The following is a 19,387-nucleotide window of genomic DNA, read 5'->3' on the forward strand; positions in this document are numbered from 1 at the left end:
TTAAAAAAAATGATCCACCATCACGAAATATGATTCAAAAACAGAGTACATCCATAACTAAGCAGACAAAAGGAACAGACAGTTCCAACAATTCTAATGAACAGACCAATAGTAATATGGAACATCACCCTTAGGCACCGGTATCATGCCTTAACTCTTCGAGGCTTGCTTCTCCTTGGCCTTCTGGATCTTCAAAACCTTCTTCACAATCTTCTGCTCTTCAACTAAAAAGGCTCGAATAATCCTGCAAGTCCAATAAGGAGATTAGAAACATAGAGCCAAGAACAAGAAGCAAGTAAGACGCAAATAACGCCTAGTTTAAGCGGCTTTCCCCAACCTTTCCTTCACAGCACTTCCGGCTAGCACGCCACCATAAGCACGATTCACAGTCCTCTGGCTTCTGGCCAATCTAGACCTCTTGTACTCAGCAGGTCTTAAGTGAGGTATCTGGAAGTATGAAACAAACAGCATCATCCATTTGAAAGAAACTTATGAAACTTGAACCTCATCAAGACAGAATTTTGGTCAACACTAGAGAAGTAACAGTTCAAGAAACTAATGAAAATGATCCTAATATGTACTGTATAAAGCATTTCGTATTGAACTAACAACACATACGCACAACATAATAGCAAATGAACACTATAAATCTGGAAGCAATATTATATTATGAAAAATGCCATAAACTGCCTTCAAATAGGATTGCAGCAAGTTGTTAAAATGTAGAACAAAAAAAGTGTAAAAAGATGAATAAGAAAAGCTATATTCTGGCATCCATCAGAATTATTTCTTTTTAGAGGGTAAAACTCATGAATCAGAAGCAAAGTACCATAGGGAACCTGTAATACAGAATCTTCCAAGTTCAAGGTTGAGATAGTAACATGCTTTATCATAAGATGTCCAAAAATTATATTTATAAATCCGAAAATTAAAATAACAGCATCACAGTAAAGCTTAATATAAAAGTATAAGCTCCAAAACATGTGTATCTACACAGCATCAAAACATTAACATCCTAAAAAGGCTGCTTTCTAACATATTGTTGAGAGACCCAAGCCAATAAAATCCTACACCAAGAGTATGATCCCAGTAGAAATATAAAATGCTCCGAGTAAATACTTCTATCACCACAAGGTAGAGCCTGAAAGCGAGAAAGTTTTTTACAAATATATTTATACCCTCCACTCCTGACTCATCATGACATGAGAGAAAATAACTATTGGTGGAGCCTCCTGATCCCATTACATATTATTAATTATGATGCAAATTAATCCTGGACCAGAATCATACCCCAAGTTTGGATAGTTGGTCCATCATTTACAGGTACATCTGAACTGCCTAATATTAAACAGATCATCTCCAGAGAATAGTTTTTTATTCTAAAATATGTACTATCACTTTTCCTACTCAGGGAATTTGACAGTTCACACATTGTCCAAGTCCTCCATAGTCCATACCTGGAAAATCCTCAATCACATATTATCACAATTGATTACTTAATAATATCATCTTCAAGCAGATAATATATATTAAAAGAATCTTAATATAGAAACAGAATTACACAATTTTTGTAACAACATTTTGCTTAATGAACCAATATTAACAAAAATGGCTTGGAACATGTTAGTCTACTAGGACATTACATTAAATCGAAAACATTATATTTAGAAATAGAACACAGTGATTTAAAAAACGTTAGGCGTCGAAAGGTACTAAGGTTCCCAAATGACCGACGCGCTAGATGCTCACCCAAGTGAAACGAGACGCTATGAAATAAAAAATATACAATATAATTAAAAATATAATTATTTAAATAAAAAATATGATATTAAATTAAAAATATATTGTTAACAATATATTACTTAAGTTAGAGGGGGAAAAAATATTCTTTGAAATACTAAATATGAAAATATATAATATAATTAAACATATAATTATATAAATTAAAATATGATATTAAATTAAAAATATACTGTTAACAGTATATTACTTAAAGTTAGAGGAGGTAGAAAAAAATATTAACAATAATAGAGGGAGATAGCAACAATGACGGAGGATTAGTTTAAGATAGTTATGGCAGTGCTGCGAACGACAGCAACGGCAGCGACGAAAGCTGTGGACAACAGCAGTGAGGGAAGCTGCGGACAGTAACGATGACAACGGTGAAAACTGCGGAAGCTACGGATAGCAGTGGAAACAACAACGGAAGCTGCAGACAACAGCAGTAACAGCGGCGAAAGCTACAGACAATAGCAACGACACTGATGAAAGCTCCAAAGGGCATCCGTCGATGGTGGAGAAACCTGCGATCCTCTCCCTCGAGAGTGGAAGGAAGCTATGGGGGCCGTCAGACTCGTCCGTCGACAACGGAGGAAGGCTCTTTGCTGCGACTACAACGAAGGTAGCAGCAGAAAGCGTCAGTGACGGAGGCAAAAGCAACGCTAGGGTCACGCGAGCATGAAGCGTGGCTTTTGAGTTAAGAAACTAAGAACCAAACCAGCCTTAAACCGGTTCGGTTCGCCTAATTGAATCGAGCGCTCGCCCGAAGCGCCCAACGCCTGCGTTCGAGCGAGCGCCTCATTGAAGCGCGATGCCTCGTGCACACACAAGATGCTCAGACCTCGCCTCACCTCGCCCGACTGCTTAGGCGAGCGCCTATTTAAATCACTGATACGAAGATTAAACATTTTCAAACAAAAAGAAAATAGTGTCAATTATGCATCCGACAAAAAAATCTATTTTTTTAAGAAAGCAAATATACTTCAGAGAAGTCTAATCCTATTCGTGCACTTGATCATTCGCAATCTGTGGGGTTATCAAACATAGCATTACGGAAACAAGCAAAAGATGACATAAACCAAAGACGATGTAAAAGACAGTATCACTACGACATAGAATTACAACGGCAGGTCAAAGCCATCAACATAATAGGCTTCTTTTATGTTCATATTTCCTGACATAGAAACAAAATCAATCACCAAATATATGAAGAAACACTTGTATAGGACATTCACTAGTAATTCATGGGATACATTTGACCCAACAATTAAGCAAATCTACAACGAGAATGAGATAAATGCTTAGAAGCCTACTCTTCCATGATGAGTAGTCATCAAAGATTCCAATAGCGTGTCAGAAGCAATGAATGGCATACCCCTTGGATTCTCTTGCCGGTCACAGGGCAAATCGGCCCGCTTGCTCTCTTGTTCGTGTACTGGTATACAAGCTTCCCACCTACGTTTCCGAATCGAGCACAGTAAGCAAAAATTCCAATATTATACAAGCAGGAGACAAAAAGGATCTGCCAAACCCCAGAACGGAGGAAGGAAAGGGCAAGATTGGATCTTTACCTGGGGTTTTGACCACCCTAGTCTGATTCGACTTGGTGGCGTAGCCATGCCGCTTCCTGTACGTCAAGCGTTGCACCATCTCGCCTCACGATCGCGCTCCACCGCCTCTTCTCTGAAGCCGAAGGCGAAGCAGAACCCGAAGGAGCCGAGCGGCGATGGTCGGGTGCATCGTTAAATTGATCGCCCGCCATAAATAGCAACCTAGATCCAACGGTTCGTATGTCGAGATTAGAAATCTGGGATGGATCTGGACGCTGGTGATCGAAGATTTCCTGGTGAGGCAGACGCTCGTTAAAAGTAGGATTAATTTTCTTGATAAGATCATTTTAACTGATTTAGATTAGGCCAGTATAAATGGTTTATTTACCACGGTAAACAGGGAAGGAGTTCAGAATTGTCGTGGGACATCAGCATGTTAGGATGAGCATAAACTAAGAAAAATTAAAATAAAAAATAAAGGATGAGCGTAAAAACAACCACTTTAAATGACAAGCATAAAAAACAAAACGATTCTCACCTAATTTGACATCCAGTTTTAGATTTTACAAATGACATCCAGTTTTTAAATTATCTTTATAGAGTATGTATCCTAATTTGATCATTCCGGAAAATAAAGAGAGGATGTATACAATTTAGAATATAGTTATTTTTTTAAAAAAATTAATATATTTTAATTAATACCTAAAATATTGATGTAATAGACTCGCTTGGAAAAGATACGAAATGAAAGGTTTCGATAATTTTTATAATATAAAATATTGATCTGACGTACTAAATTCATTTATGAAAGCTTAAAAGTTCCAAGCCTCGTTTCAATGAACGTCGGATAGTAAGTTTTTGAGTTCCAATTATGTTTTTTTTTTTATCATTTATTTCTTTAAAAAAATATTTTTAATTTGGGACCTCACTGGAACAAGAGGGTTCAACAAATCTAGGGTGGTTGCCACGTTGACTCAAAATCCATTATTTTTTAAAATTCCCCTCGATAATAAATCATCATATACTTACTTTAAGACCTATTATGAATCAAATATCAAAAATACATAACTTAAAATTAGTAAATGATTCATCAGCTATGTATATACTCGCTATACATTATTGTCGATGTGGGTCCACTGTCCCCTATCTTGTGGCATCATTTATTTTAAAAAAAATTAAAAATAAAATATATTTAAGACAATAATACTAAACCAATAATAACATCAAAAATTATTAGCACCAGTAGTCGATAAATGATATACAAAGCGCAGAAATAGTTGACTAATACAATAAGTTATTCGACTCGATCATATAAACATCATCGATTTTTGGAATCATACAATAAGGAGATACGGCTGTTGCTAATTCCGATGTCAAATCAATCTAACATACAGCAGATCATCATCAGTCACGCTATCATTGTCAGTAACGCAAATTTACATGATTCAAGCCTACACCATGACAATATTCGGTCATATTAGAATTAAACTCAAAGTCATGAATAGATATTGCCACTAACTGTTGAACGACCTCTTACCAATCATCATGTAGACTATAACTCAAACCTTAGATTGTAACAAAATACCAATTAACAAAATAATATAGTTTTTCTTACTAAGGGAGAATTTAAATTAAGTCACATTCTAAGTTAATAAAGTCGAATAAAGCTCCAAACAAGAAACAACAGTATCCAACCAACAGTGATGCCAATCCAGATACAGAATTCAAGCAAAAGACCTACAAAATGAAATCTTGTAGCATCAATGACAAGACGAGATGACCTATGTCAGCCTCTGGGCAGCTTCCTTAGCTAGCAGCTTTTCTCTAGCCTTGGATTTTGCCTGAGATTTGGTGCCCATAATTCCACCACCCCACTTTCTCCGGACCTCATCAAACTTATCATTGAAGTTGGCCTGAAAGAAGAATCAAAATCATTATAGGAAGACTTCCCTAAGCATACAGCTAAAAGTTGCACTACTGTTTAGTTCTAATGTTCACCTTGATGGCTTCCAGGATTTTGCTAAATTCCAGTTTATCCTCGTTCTTCACAGTGGTCAGACAAAGCACCGATGCTGTTTTCTTATGTACGATCTATCAGAAATTCAATTGACAACAACAAATGAATATGTCAGCAATGAAAATATGCTGCTTCAATTTCAAGCTTTAGCAGAATGTCAATGACAAAAGAGAGGGGCACCAACCGCTCCCAATCGGGCTTTTCCTTTGACAATACAGTAAGGGATCTCCATCTTCCTGCACAATGCAGGCAGCCAAACTACAAGCTCGATTGGGTCCACATCATGAGCGATAACCACCAATTGTGCCTTGTTCTACAGGAGATTGCATCAAGAAGTTCTCAGTGAACACATGTTGCATCTTCAGTCTATTGTACTAAGCAAGTAAAACAGAGCATGCAATCTGCAGGCATACACACTAATGGGGAAGAATACAAACCTGTTCAATAAGGTAAGTGACATGATTGAGCCCATACTTAACAACTATGGGCTTCTTAACTTCAACAGTCTTCCCTTCAGCCTCAGCTTGTGCCCTCTTCAGAAGCCGTTCTTTCTTTGCAGCTCGGTCTTCAGGCCTGTACTTGAGAAGCATCTTGAAAAGATTTGTAGCTGGAAAAACATTATATAGACAGATAAGTGGGACGACAAATACATAAAGGCCAGTGATCGAATTAATCTTTTGAAGAGAATTTTTGTATTAAACAATAACACCGTAGATTTCATCTTCTTATTATATCATATGTACACAAAATGTCAACACAGTTCTCCAATAGACATAAGACCTCCATCACAAAAAAATATTCTGACATACATGAAAAATAACACATGGATGTTAAGTCATTATTCTGCCAAAAAGGCATCTAAGAAGTCTTCTTTAATTTAACAAACGAAGAATTTAACCACAAAAAATAAATAGTACCTTCAAGCATCAACTATGAAAATTTTGTTTAAGAAACTAACAATGGCATCCAACATAAAAGAGCTGTTATTTAAGAAGGCATTGTCAAACTTAATACATGGAAGTACGGCAACGTAGAATACAAATCTATTGGATATGAGAGCATCACAAAACAGAACATTCAGGGTAAGTTTCAACCAAATTGAACTATAGAAGTACAATATGCATCAACTAGACCCACAGAAATTCCATACAAAAAACACCAGGATAAGATTTAACCAACTAAAGTGACTGACAAGAATAATGTCTGCAACAGATAAAAGAATGAACATAGAATTCTATGGATGTCCTATTGATGGTCGGCAATATGCTTTGGCATTTAAATACCAGTATTAGGTAAATTCAATATCCAAACGTTCTAAATCCATTCAAAATAAGATCTCCAAAAAAAGTGACCATAAATATAAGTGTTACAACTATTATATGGAACCATACAAAAAATTTGTAGCCAACATTACATGAGACTGGTTTTACAAAACTTATCAGTCCTATTTACGTAAGATCCACTTTCACAGAATTCAGCTCATCTCAATCCTATCAATTAAAGCAATGTCATGCATCTTGTCTACTCCAGAGTGTGACAAGCAAAAACATTGACCCTAATCCTAAATCCCTGTGGGATATAACTTACATCAGAATCCATTAGTTGATGCAGCAGTTCTCAAATTAAACAAAATGAACCCATGGCATCTGTTCCAAATTATTCAGGAAAAAAATCAAATTCTTTGGTCTTTACATATTTAAATTGAACCAGCAAGTTCTTAAATCTCAATATTTGGTACCTATACTGATCCCATGTCAACCAGTATGATTCAGTATACCAACTGGTATACATCAGCTCATCGAGAATGATAAACGGAATGAAAAACAATCAAACAAGATATGCTAGTGTTTTTGTTCCCTCTTCATCTTTTCTTTTGTCGACAGACTGTAGCTGCTTCTAGCTAACTGCGCCAGAACCTCGTCTCTGGTTCATATTCTTTCTGGTTTCCTGGCACACTCAGCAATTAAGGAAAAATTAGCAGAACCTTAGCCCATTTATGCAAAATGTTTGAATATGGTTTAAGCCCAAATTGGCTGAACCGACAAAAAAAACACAAAAAATCATTTTAAGTGGTATTTTAATATATTCTGTATATCAGAGAGTACCAGCTGATTCACAACTTTTGTTCATTACTGAGCCCACTGGGGACTTCCCATGTTGGTCCATGTAGCATGGTTTTTAAAACACTGGACTGCAAAAGCAAAATTGTTGAAATTAAAATTGAATGGTGCATTTGGAAAATATGGTAGGAGCATGATTCCCCCTATAAACAATTTGGTCATTTCCTATAAGATCATTATTGAGACCGAACATAAAATTTAGCATGTGATCAATCTTACCAAGCAAATCAGCCTGGAGGAACAATTTTGTTGCTAAAAACTCATCAAGTAATCTAAATTCCCCAAAAAATGGGCCAAGTTTGTTTATAAATTGGTAAGGACGAATTGGAATTGCTCAGAAATACCAGAAAGTGGTTGGGACCACACAAGCAGAGAAAAAGCTGATCATGATTCGATTGGCATCTGATTGACGTGCATCAAAGTTGCTTAAATCAAGCTGACCAATCATGAGTAGCTGATGTTGGCCAAGCCAGTTGGCCATGACCGATCTCCATTCTAATACTGAATTCCAATTGAGTCTAGCATAATTACTGATTCTATCAAATCTACCATTTTAGATCAATGAACATGATGCGGGCACTGAATGGACATCATTTACTCCAATTAGGACACCCAGGACTTGTAGAATAGAAATAGGTAGCATAGCATATTTTCTTAGTCATCTCAATTTCTCTATTTTTCATGTAAAATCCAAGCCCCCTCAAGGACTATACACAAAAAAAAGCAAACAAATGGAACTTTCAAACAGTGATTTAAATAGGCACTTGTACTAGACGAGGCAAGGCGTGAGCGCCTCGTGTGTGGACCATGTGGGACGCTTCAATGAGGTGCTGCCTGGGCACTCGCCCGAACTAAGGCCCGAGCGCTTCGAGCAAGCACCCGGTTCAAATAAGGCAACCAAACCAGACTTTTAAGTCTAGTTCGGTTCAACAGTAGTTAGTTGGTTCGATTAAACCAACAAATGCAGTTTTTTACCCTCAAAAGCTACCCTTCACCCTCGCACGACCCAAAGCCAATCCTAACGCTGTTTTTGCCTCCGCTGTCGACACTTTCTACTGCTGCCTCTACCGCAGACACAACGAACCGAGCCTCCCTCTATCATTGACGAACAGGTCTGCTGGCCTAGCAAGAGCCCGTAGCTTCCTTTCACCGTCGCTCCGTATGCAGTTCCTTCCACTATCGAGGGAGAGGACCGCAGGTTCCTCCGCCACTGACAGACAACCTCTAGAGCTTCCATCGCCGTCCGCAACTTCCATCGTTGTCATTGCTGTCACGACTGTCTTAAACTAATCCTCTACCACTGCTGCTACCAATTTCTCACCGTTGTTGCTGCTACTTTCCATTGTCAGTTTCCACTGTTAGTGACCCATTTATTCCCCTCTATTATTGTTGACAATAGTTTTTTAATTTAATATCATATTTTTATTTAAATAATCATATTTATTAATTATATTATATATTTTTATAATTCAGAATACCTCGTTTCGCTCGGGTGAGCACCTAGCGCCTCGGACGTTTTAGAACCTTAGTGCCTAGCGCTTTTTAAATCACTACTTTCAAGTATCAAATGGCCATAGAACTTTGATATTCACATTTCCTAGATTAATAAAACATTAACAAAGGAACTATAAACTTACCCTCTTGTATGACCAGAGTGAAACTATCCTGACAACTGACATTAACAAAGGAACTATAAACTTACCCTGCTGCATCAATAAAGATGAGATCTATCACCAATTTCTTTCCACTGTTTCTGTGAAGCTGACTAAATTTGGAAGTTCACAAATAACAGATCCTGAGTTGTTAATTGTTATGCGCAGAAACATGCCACGATTCTCCAAAGTTCCATGGTTACTCAAATCATTGAATTAAGATAGGCTTTGCATTTAATGACACTAAAAATGGCTCTTCCTCTATGGTTCTGTAGATCACTGACCAAAGATAAGAATTGTCATTTTCACGTACTAGCTTCTCAACCTTACAAATGTGAGAATATATTCAAGTATATCACTTACACTCATAAAATCCAAGTACTAACTACTAAATCATGTCATTACACTAACTTGTCAAGGAAATGAGGCAGCATGGAAGATACTGAAGATAGATCATATTGAATAGTCAAAGAAATGACGCAGGATGGTACACGTGTGTTGGCATCAAGCAACCCTTACAAGGACAATTGCTAATTGGGACAACATTTTGCAAACAATTAACACACTCCAGTGACTATCTGGACCACAAAAAAATCTAGATCAGGGTATTTACCACCAAGAACATAGAGAAAAAGAAAACTGAGGATGATGAAATAACATAAGTATACTAACCCATCATCGACAAAGTATGTCAATAGCACAGGCAACCAAACAGAAAAAGTAGAGGAAGTTCCATCATCTTATAACTAAATTACCTGATTAGTTATAATCATCTTATAATCAATGCGCAATAATATAATGCATGCAGAAACCCGTATACAACCAACAAAGCGTAAACATATTTCCTTATCTTCTCTACCGCAATGTGGAAATTAATTTTGCTGGCTTGAATCTGCTATTAGAATCTGAAACAGCATAACAGAAAAAGGAATAGAAATTTTTAATCACCGAGGTTCTTGTCCAAAGTCCGAGTGAACTGGTTAAGAGCCGGAGGAACCTTCAACCGCTGCTTCAATATCCTCCTCTGCCTCTGAATCCGGACCACCTTGGGCCATTTCACGAACCGATGCAGATCCCTCTTCGGCGGCAGTGCCCCTCCGATTCCGAACTGCTTCGGGCGCTTCTCAAACAAGGGGTTGACGACCTTCTCCTGAGATCCAAACACCAATAATAAGTAACAGGAAAAAAATTAGGATGTAAATCCCAAAAAAACATAATCCAATCTTTACTACGAATAGCATCGATTACCGGTTTCTTCTTTCCAGGAACGGGCGCCTTAACACCTCTTTTTGGAGCCTGGAAGGCAAAAGATGAAGATTGAGAACATCAGATTTCTGTAAGAGGACGCTTGCAACAAATTTCATAACGCTATGAGAAGTTTTAATTATTTAGATCGGCAGATGGATTGAATTCTTTGGAGGAGATGATAGAAGGAGATAAGATTCAGCATGCGTACCATTTCTTCCCTCCAGGGTTAGGGTTTCCGCTTGGGAGACGGCGGAGACAGACTCGAGCGGAGGCGGACGTGCTTATGAGAACAGGCGCTGTGACACGATAGGGTTTTGAAGCATGTCCACCGCACGTGACATCCTATTCGAAGACTAAAAGAAAGAAAAAAGACATTTTACCTTTAATAAAAGAGTATTTTACCTTTCAAAAAAACCCTAATAGGGAGCTTTTTATTACCTCATGAACCTCCTAATTGAGTTTGGAGATTACTATTTATAAATTTTTTATTATTTATATTTTTATATTAAATTTTTTGAATATTCTTAAGTTATCTTTTTAAAGAATCATTAGTCTCCTATAATATTCTGTCCCTACACTTTTAAAAATGACATTAGGATTCTTATATCTATGACAACGAAACATTAAAATTTTGATAAAAGATTAAAAAGATAATTTTATAGAATTAAAAATAAAAAATTATTGAAATAATGAGGTTAAAATTACAATCATTTTGTGTTCGTAGAAAGGATAGAGTTGACATCTCTGTTGACAGGGCCCGGCCTTGGAGCTTACTTGTACAAAGATGCAACTCTAACTGTTCATCTTCTTGATCGATTTGCAAGTGTATCAGAGACCTCCGTCTAATTGGAAGTCACCCGTATGAGGCAATCCTTTAATGTATCCCTCCTGCTCTCTAGTATAACCTTTGCTGCATGTGCCAATGTTCTATTTTTATGTACACAACGAAAAGCTCGAGGTGCTGTTGTTCTATTCCTTATGATGTATACTACCTATGTGGTCTTAAGTAATTTTGTAAAGACACTCACAACTGAATTAGATTTAATCATATTGAAAACGGATAGCATCACCAACTTTTATAGTTCTATGCATAGTGCACAATCTCTGCTTCTATTTTGAGTAAATTCTCAAGAGAATAAATACAAACAAAAACTATCCTTTATCATCGACTCCACTAATCCCATCAGTTCTTTTTTCTTTTCGTTTTTTGGGTTAAGAATGCTGTACTATTTTCGGTTGCCAGTTGAATGATAGAAGCTTTGTTTCAAAATAAAACAAATCACAGCCATATCAGCCTCAGGAAAACCAAAACAAGTAACTTTGTCATATCTATGAGAGCAAGACTATGAACTTACAAACCTAACCCAATAAAATGTAGTATAAAAATTAATCTTAATACTTTGTGATCAAATAAGTCCAAGGCTCAGGTTACAGATCAAAAACTGGAAAAGCAAATAAGTCCATGGCATACTATAAAGTCAACTGTTTTAACAAGACTAGTGAAACTACAATTTGAAGAACAGGTTCTGGGATATTAGGAGATCTTAAACAGTGCTTGATTGAGACTTGTTGAGGATAACACCCTCATATTTGACCTGGAACCACTTCATGGCGTCCTCCTTGGTAACCCTATGCTGGATTCCAACACGTGACTTGCATCGCCGACGACGGGCCACGCGATAACCAGCACGTTCCAACACCACAAAAAAATCCATTCCATAGATACCCGTCGATGGGTCATACCTACATAACATAGACATATAGCAAGGTGACTACAGTCAACACTGTAACAAGGCAAGCAAATAAAGACACATGACTTCCCATCTAATGCAGATCCTAGTTTAGAATATAACAAAACACAATGTGCAATTTAGAGAATCCTGCATGAGTCTTCATGGAATGTTTTAAATGAATCATGATTGGGATATCTGATATCCTACCTAATATAGGACAAGTACCTCAAGTACTAATTTGAATCAAGGACAATCTTCAAAGGATAAGGTCTTGCAATTTCACACATTTCATATGTGAATGATGGAACTACATCATCAAGAAAAATATTATGGTCTCACAATGCACGTGGTAAAATACATTTTCATTCATCCAGCCATGTGTTTGAATATCATTATTTCCCTCTTTAAATAGCCTCCCAAAATAAGAAAAAAAGAAGGAAAATATATCTAAATAAATCATGTTCCCTCAGTTATGGCCGATTAATCACCCTTATACTATTTTGGGATAAAATCCATGCTCATTTTTTCCATTTCTGGAGTCATTTCACTCGAATATATCACCTCGATTTCTTCCATTTTAGCATAGTTACCTTTTCTTATGCTTTGACAACCTTGGTTGCCATATATCTGATGCCAAGCAAGATATATATCTGATTTTAGCATATAACATGATTTACCAAAATCATTCTAAGATCAAGTTGAAAAAAATAGCTCTGGGATTACTAATGGTGGTAACTTCTAGTTTGATACAATTGGCCTCAAAAACAGTTGCATTAGGCTCAATATTTAACATCCTTCAAGAGGAAAAGGAAACGTAACTACAGTAGCTGCCATATTCCTCTTTTCTCCCCACATTTCCATTAGTCTCAAACTATAGAATCAATCTAACCCAATCTCTTCTCATCCCATATGTACCATTTCTAATACTTCAACAGTTGGAAATTTAAAGAAACAAACAACTATCAAAAGCAAAAGAAGATCAAATATCTTTGCACATTATAAGGAAAGATGAGAGAACAGATAAGCAACAAGGAGCTAACTGAAAATTCTCCATGGAGGTAGAAGTCCAAGCACACTTGGCAAGAGTGATTAAGCATCAACTGGTTATGGCAAGCTGAATAAAATCTTACATTTTCGGAACAGCTCAAGTTTGTTGAAACGTGAGGGAGCAACAAAAACATAATAACATTTATGTTACATAAGCCTGGGTCAAGATCAGACTCCAAGATTAAGCTCGACTTGAGTGTTTGGGCAACCCATCCAATTGTATATATATACTTAAATGTAATATGTATGATCCACATGCTAGGTTGATACATAATGAAAGTCTCCAGATAAAACACTACATGCATTAGACTTACATGCTATACCTCACCAAAACCTGATCATCTCTTTCCGAAAATCCCTACTCACAATGTTACACTTCTCTATGGAAACACCAGGAACCATCCTTACTCCCAGATCATTTTCATCTCTCCTGTTGCCTCTACTGTCTACCTTCCCCCCTATCTTCTTGAATCTCTAACCTTACCATTAATCAATGTTCCTCTCTCACTTCTTCCACAGAAAATGGGACTCAATTCATATCAATTCAACTTAGAATAGAACTCCAAGACCCAGTTTGTCTGGCAGACTTGAGCTTTCAGGTTAAGACAATACCACTTGTAAGAACTACAATTAAGGATGTCATTCCATTTTTCTTGTCTGGTTAAATTACACCAATTCTAATAACCAACAATGAGGATATCCTAATTCTACTATGATCCATTGAATTACCATCCTTTTAGGAAGACAAGTGAAATCTCACCAATTGGAAATTTTATACATGTGTTTTAGGTAGACTAATGGAATATCTATCATGCCCAATTCAGAGCAGTGTTTATCTTGTACTTGTCGGGAGTGATGGAGATAAAGACTTAAGATGGATGACGGTGAAAACATTTGTCTCCTCATCCTAAATATCGATAATTACTCACCTTTAAAAGATTATTAGAATTTTATACACCATTACACGAACAATACAAATCCAGATATTGTTACATATCAGAAGGTATGAGTTAAACATGTAGGCCTAAATATCATAACCTACTTTTGATGATACATTGGGAGTTGTCCCTTTGGAGGTTCTAAATCTTATAGTCACTTTTTAAAGTTTTTCACAAGCTAGCACTCAATCTTATAGCCTATTTTTATGTTAAATAAACCATCAAAATTAGCCCACAAATAATACAAAAGATACATAAGAATATACCTAAAAGAAATATATAGTCCCCAACTTAATTTGCCAAATAAGCCAATAACCACAAATAAAAATGTCTCTGGTCCCAGATTCTTCATCTCATTGCCCACAATTAGATATAGAGCTGTCAACCCTATACTCCCATCTTAAAAGAAAGGATGCATTTTTTTTCTCTAATCTAAAAAGTACTTGTGATACGGAAGGGACAAGGGTCAACTGTAAGAGAGACACTGTTGCGAGATAATTCTTTGGATTAAACATCTCAACAGGCATGAACTGATAAATAGGCGGATCCTGTCCGGCAAAAAGGCTATGGTTTACGATATTAAATGAGAAGAAGCAGAGGGTGGATTCCACTTACTTAATCCCGAGATCAATGTGCTCTTGTATGCCAAAACCGAAACAGCCAGTATCACTGAAGTTTCTCCTCAATAACTCGTACTCCTTCACTTTCAATCCACTCTCCAAGAGTTGCATTGCCTTGTCACCTCTGACAGTGACATAGCACGCAATCTTTTCGTTACGCCTGATCCCAAACGACCTGACAGTATACCTTGCTGCAGCAGGAACGACCACAACAGGAGTCATGAACAATATCAAATATTGAGGTTACACACCGAGTAGAATCTCAAAGTAAAGAAGAATAAAACACCCTTTGAGAACACTGGTGTCTGCCCGCTCAACTGCTCCAAGACCTGCAAAGAAAACGGAAGAAAACAGAGATCACGAGCACAAGCAAGCTTGTAGAAGCAGACAGAAAAAGACGCGACGTGGATCCAGTATACCTTGGCGGCTCTGGTGAGACGGTCACCGCTCTCACCGACGGAGATGTTGAGGACGAGCTTCTGGACCTTGATCTCCCTCATCGGGTTCGACAGCTTCTTCTCGGAAGCCTGCGAAGAAGAGAGGAAACAAATACGGCATTAGGAAACAGAGCCGGATGAGGGAACGTCGGGGTACAGAAGGGATCTACCATGGCGACGATCGGAAATGAGAGGGGGCAAGGAAGCCGTGGCTAATGTGCCGAACCCAAATCTTATATTAGGGTTCCGCTCGCGCACGGGCTGGCGAACCAAATGACCAATTTGCCCCCTAACAAATAATTTAATTTTTATTTAAACACATAAACTAATTTTTCGTTAATTAGGGAAATATATATTATTTATGAGTTTTTCTTGGGAGATGTTTTATTTTTATTTTTGTTTAATATTCTTTATTTGTCATAATATCTGAAATATTTAGGGACAAGATAAGTGGATCAGATACATTATATTCTATGGACTAATACATAAGATGAGTTGGTTATTAATATGATATAGATCGGTCCGATCCCCGTGTATAAGACTTACAATATCAATCATTGTATTTTAGATAGGATTGTCATATTTTTGACACATTCATCGAAATATTATGTCTATTAAAAAGTTGTTGACACCTCAATCAAAATACCATAAACTAAAACTAACTCATATACAAAAATAGAGTTTGGGATAAATACCTTAACTTATTTTGCTAACTTATGGCACTCTTAACCAGATGATTAGGGATTTTGATTTGCAGGTAGTGAATGTTTTGATTCTTAAAAGGACTCCCTTGAAAGATATCATAACTAAGGAATTGAAATGGTTCATCCTATTAAACACATACTACTCATAGGCATTTCAATGATTATGACAAATAGGGATGTTTTTTAAGAAATATAAAAAATATATATCTATTTGAAAAAGCCCAAAAAAAAAGGCAACAAGAAAAGATTGAAAAGGAGCCATGGAGAAGAACTACTAACAAATGTGATTCCACCGTGATGGCATATCCCAAAGCACGATGCCTCTCTCAAGTTTCATGGATGCCATGGAGAAGAAGAAGGCATAGTAGCAACACTTTATTCTCAACCTTTTCATAGTGGCCCCTGCTTGATCTAAAAGACATGCTCTTACCTAAGTGTGCTATGTGACTTATACGAAAGTCTTCCACTATAACGATTTATCGATGTTGTTATATTTGAAATTTTAAGCTTGTAGATGACACATGATCTACGTCTTTATATGTTTAAATTATTTACATGAGTCCTAATTTAGTTCAAGCTTATTTAAAGATTAGGATATGGATTCGGATTAGAGATTCAAGTAAGAACATGAGTCTTTGGTAAACTAGGACTGCGAAGCCTCTTCAATGTCTCTTTAATCCAGCAAGGGCCACAGCTGCAAAGCCTGAGAATAAAGTACTATCACATGTCCATCCATGGCATCCATGCAACTCTGAGAAGACGTCTATGTCATCACGGTGTTGCCATGCTTGTCTCGCCTGCCTCCCATAAATTACCCACAGCAGTTATCCATCTCTCGAAACACCGATGGAGTCCAAAGGTGGAGCTGTACATTACTGGGCAATTACTCCCTTGGCAGTCGGCCATTATCGCACCACTCACCGTGCGGCTGCTACACTGTGTATGTGTGATACAGAGAGAGAGAGAGAGAGAGAGAGAGAGACTCGCTGCCAAAGGAGATTTGCCCAGCGATGCACCTCCGCAGGGCTTCCATCGTCTCGAGACTTTGTAGTGCGTATACATCATCAGGTACGTATGCCTCCCCACATGTATATAGCGCTGGTGATCAATGCAGGCAACTGTGAAAGCTCTCGGTTTGCAGTAATGTTGTAATGGTTAGCATTCGACTCCTAACGTTAGTAGCAATCTTAAAAGCATTAATGCTCCTTTGGTTCTATAACTTTGGTTCTATAGTGAGGAACTTGTTGTTCAAGAGGAGTAAACACCGAACACTTGACTAGTTTTAGAGATGTAATCTAAATTTGATTTGTAGTGGGATACTGTTGGTTTAGGTTTATGAATAGGACCAACGAACGAGAGAGAGAGAGGGTTAGCCTAGTTGACAAAGGTGTCTCATCTTCTTCTCTCTAAACTTGTTTTCTCTTCGTAAGTTTGAGTTTATGTGATTATGGTTGGCTAGAAATCCAACTAGTAGGGATAATTTTTATTGTTCGATCATTATCTTTTCAAGGAAAGAAAGAGTTTTGTTTGATTAAACTTACAATGAACCAAAAATATTAAGTTATTTTCGTTAGCGTGCATGTTGTCTTCTCTATATACTGATCTTGTGGCCCAAAATTTGATTCAGGTTTGCCTGTATATTTTATTCATAATAACATATAAATTCCTTCTTTTAGCTCTAATCATCCAACCTTGTAGTAGTAATATTGTATTTTCCTTTTAACTGAAGTTAAAACCATCAATCCTCCTTTGGCTTTAACAGTGAGAAACTTGTGTTGTTCAAAAAGAGTAAAACCCTTTTTTTCTCTAAATATTTGGAGTTGTTGCATTATTCATGTTTGTCGTGAGGATAATTGGCCTGCTAATTGACTTAGTGAACCAAATTTATTGTGACGCTAACTCGAAAACCTATATTAGACTCACTTAACATTATTTTTTTCCTAAGAAAAAAAAAAAATATTTTACTTAATTAAACAATGAATGATCATATCGTTCTCATCACATTCAACCGAAAACTCAAGTTCAAGTGGCTAACTATCATGGATCTAAATTGCTCTAGCAAAATTAATCAACCAATGGGTATCTCTATTACCTTCTCTATATACATGAGAAACCCTAAAATTAATAAAAGAACATAGCAAATAATTAAAAATATATTTGATTATAATTATTCGAGAAAAATACTTTTGATTGAGGATCTCCACTAACATCCACCTCAACATGCAGCTACTGAATACCATCTTGTGAGGTTCTATAGAGTCCTTAACTCCATACGAGTGATCTAAACCACCTATTGCAATTTTTTTCATCACAATAGCCATTGATATTATTGCATCACTCTAATTGTGGCCTCTCCCATCAGGTCATTAAGTATTCTATGAAGCACAATAATTGGATTAGAAGCAGCATAATCGAAGAAGGTGTCCACCACAGTATAACATGCTTCCAGCTGTGTAATACAGTAATGTTTTGTGGTTGATGTTCTCATCATTATCACAAGGAGAAAAGAATAAACGAAAAGTTAGCACTGAAAAGATATTGGGAGATGCTCTTTAATTTTCCAGATGTGAGGACTAATCCAATGCCTATTGGTCTAATTGTATGATAAATAAAGTTTAATGCTTTTTTATGCAGGTTGAACTGATGCGTCGTAGATGGTTAAAAGCAATGGACAATTTGGAAATGAATCATAAAATCTAAATTAAGTCAATTCAAATGCAATTTGGTGTAAAGAGTTTGATTGGATCAAAAAATTTAACTTGGAATAGTACAAATACTTGATTTAAGCAACTTGAGTTCAAACACCACAACATTGCAATCAATTTGAGTAGAGTTACACTTAAAACATTGATCTCACAATAATATATCAAATTCACTAGCTAAAGATTAGGTCATGATTGTTAATTTTGACATGATAATTATCACAGTTGAAAATAAATGGAAGTTATTTCAGATCAAATAGAAGTTCATCAAGTCAAACCAAATCATAGCTGCAATATAATGTCACAGACAATGGAAGGGTTTACGAGTGAGAACTTAACTGATAAAGTGCTCCTCTCCTCACAGTTCAATGTATTATGTAACATTTTTCTGAGTCATAGACCTTTTAAATGTCCAAGGATTCATTATTTTGGCCAAAAACCGAAATATCTGAAATATTTAACATAAAACTTATTGAGTTGAGACATTGTAGTTTATTACAAAGAGAAAATCGTGAATGAAAACTCATATTTAATGCAAACATGTGCCAAAAGATCAAATTATAATTTCAAGTAACTTCCATCGACTTGGTCTCTAAGAAGACAAAGCAATTGGATGTTTATAAGAATACATATTCTTTTTAAAGAAAAATAAAAATATATTTTTCTGCAGCAATTATTTTGCAAACAATCTCTCCCAACATTTTTCTCCTCTTGAATGGGCTCATACGATATATTTGGGAGGAGGTTATCCAAATGGAAAAATATCAAAGATATTTCAATGACATGATTTTTAGTATATGGAGAAGACGAGTATGCTTTGCTTTGTTACTTCTCGAATAA

The 19,387-nt window shown here is 36.5% G+C and overlaps 3 protein-coding genes across 4 annotated transcripts; all 3 read right to left on the reverse strand.

The window, feature by feature from the left end:
- Positions 1-3,527, reverse strand: LOC135640510 (large ribosomal subunit protein eL34-like). Its single transcript, XM_065154996.1, has 4 exons — positions 3,351-3,527; positions 3,155-3,234; positions 338-447; positions 1-244 (listed from the first exon to the last, which is right to left on the reverse strand). Exons 1-4 carry the CDS (start codon positions 3,427-3,429, stop codon positions 151-153), a joined length of 363 nt encoding a protein of 120 aa, XP_065011068.1. The 5' UTR covers positions 3,430-3,527; the 3' UTR covers positions 1-150.
- Positions 3,528-4,917: 1,390 nt separating this feature from the next.
- LOC135641745 (large ribosomal subunit protein eL8y-like) lies at positions 4,918-10,686 on the reverse strand. Its single transcript, XM_065157427.1, has 7 exons — positions 10,575-10,686; positions 10,367-10,414; positions 10,067-10,268; positions 5,784-5,953; positions 5,531-5,659; positions 5,328-5,420; positions 4,918-5,242 (listed from the first exon to the last, which is right to left on the reverse strand). The coding sequence occupies exons 1-7, from the start codon at positions 10,575-10,577 to the stop codon at positions 5,111-5,113; spliced, it is 777 nt and encodes a 258-aa protein (XP_065013499.1). The 5' UTR covers positions 10,578-10,686; the 3' UTR covers positions 4,918-5,110.
- Positions 10,687-11,741: 1,055 nt separating this feature from the next.
- Positions 11,742-15,375, reverse strand: LOC103971034 (large ribosomal subunit protein uL5). 2 transcript variants are annotated; one of them, XM_009384967.3, is made up of 5 exons: positions 15,312-15,361; positions 15,124-15,231; positions 14,991-15,033; positions 14,700-14,895; positions 11,742-12,109 (listed from the first exon to the last, which is right to left on the reverse strand). In XM_009384967.3, exons 1-5 carry the CDS (start codon positions 15,312-15,314, stop codon positions 11,911-11,913), a joined length of 549 nt encoding a protein of 182 aa, XP_009383242.2. In that variant the 5' UTR covers positions 15,315-15,361; the 3' UTR covers positions 11,742-11,910. The 2 variants fall into 2 exon arrangements, with proteins under 2 accessions (XP_009383242.2, XP_065009927.1); XM_065153855.1 differs by having other exon boundaries at positions 14,991-15,231; positions 15,312-15,375.
- Positions 15,376-19,387: the final 4,012 nt, after the last annotated feature.

This window comes from Musa acuminata, chromosome BXJ3-6 (assembly GCF_036884655.1).
Source record: "Musa acuminata AAA Group cultivar baxijiao chromosome BXJ3-6, Cavendish_Baxijiao_AAA, whole genome shotgun sequence".
In the NCBI taxonomy this organism is placed as follows: domain Eukaryota; kingdom Viridiplantae; phylum Streptophyta; class Magnoliopsida; order Zingiberales; family Musaceae; genus Musa; species Musa acuminata.

What these genes read in the sequence shown, in the direction of transcription:
- LOC135640510 (XM_065154996.1), bottom strand. Translation starts at nt 3,429, where the DNA reads ATGGTGCAACGCTTGACGTACAGGAAGCGGCATGGCTACGCCACCAAG. An exon ending in TAGGGTGGTCAAAACCCCAG is followed by an intron (nt 3,235 to 3,350) that starts GTAAAGATCCAA and finishes TCGGAAACGTAG; the next exon opens with GTGGGAAGCTTGTATACCAG. An exon ending in GGAAGTGCTGTGAAGGAAAG is followed by an intron (nt 245 to 337) that starts GTTGGGGAAAGC and finishes TTGGACTTGCAG; the next exon opens with GATTATTCGAGCCTTTTTAG.
- LOC135641745 (XM_065157427.1), bottom strand. An exon ending in GACTTTGGACAAGAACCTCG is followed by an intron (nt 5,954 to 10,066) that starts GTGATTAAAAAT and finishes ATGTTTTTCCAG; the next exon opens with CTACAAATCTTTTCAAGATG. An exon ending in TCACTTACCTTATTGAACAG is followed by an intron (nt 5,660 to 5,783) that starts GTTTGTATTCTT and finishes AATCTCCTGTAG; the next exon opens with AACAAGGCACAATTGGTGGT.
- LOC103971034 (XM_065153855.1), bottom strand. An exon ending in GACACCAGTGTTCTCAAAGG is followed by an intron (nt 14,896 to 14,990) that starts GTGTTTTATTCT and finishes TTCCTGCTGCAG; the next exon opens with CAAGGTATACTGTCAGGTCG. An exon ending in CACATTGATCTCGGGATTAA is followed by an intron (nt 12,110 to 14,699) that starts GTAAGTGGAATC and finishes TATGTTATGTAG; the next exon opens with GTATGACCCATCGACGGGTA.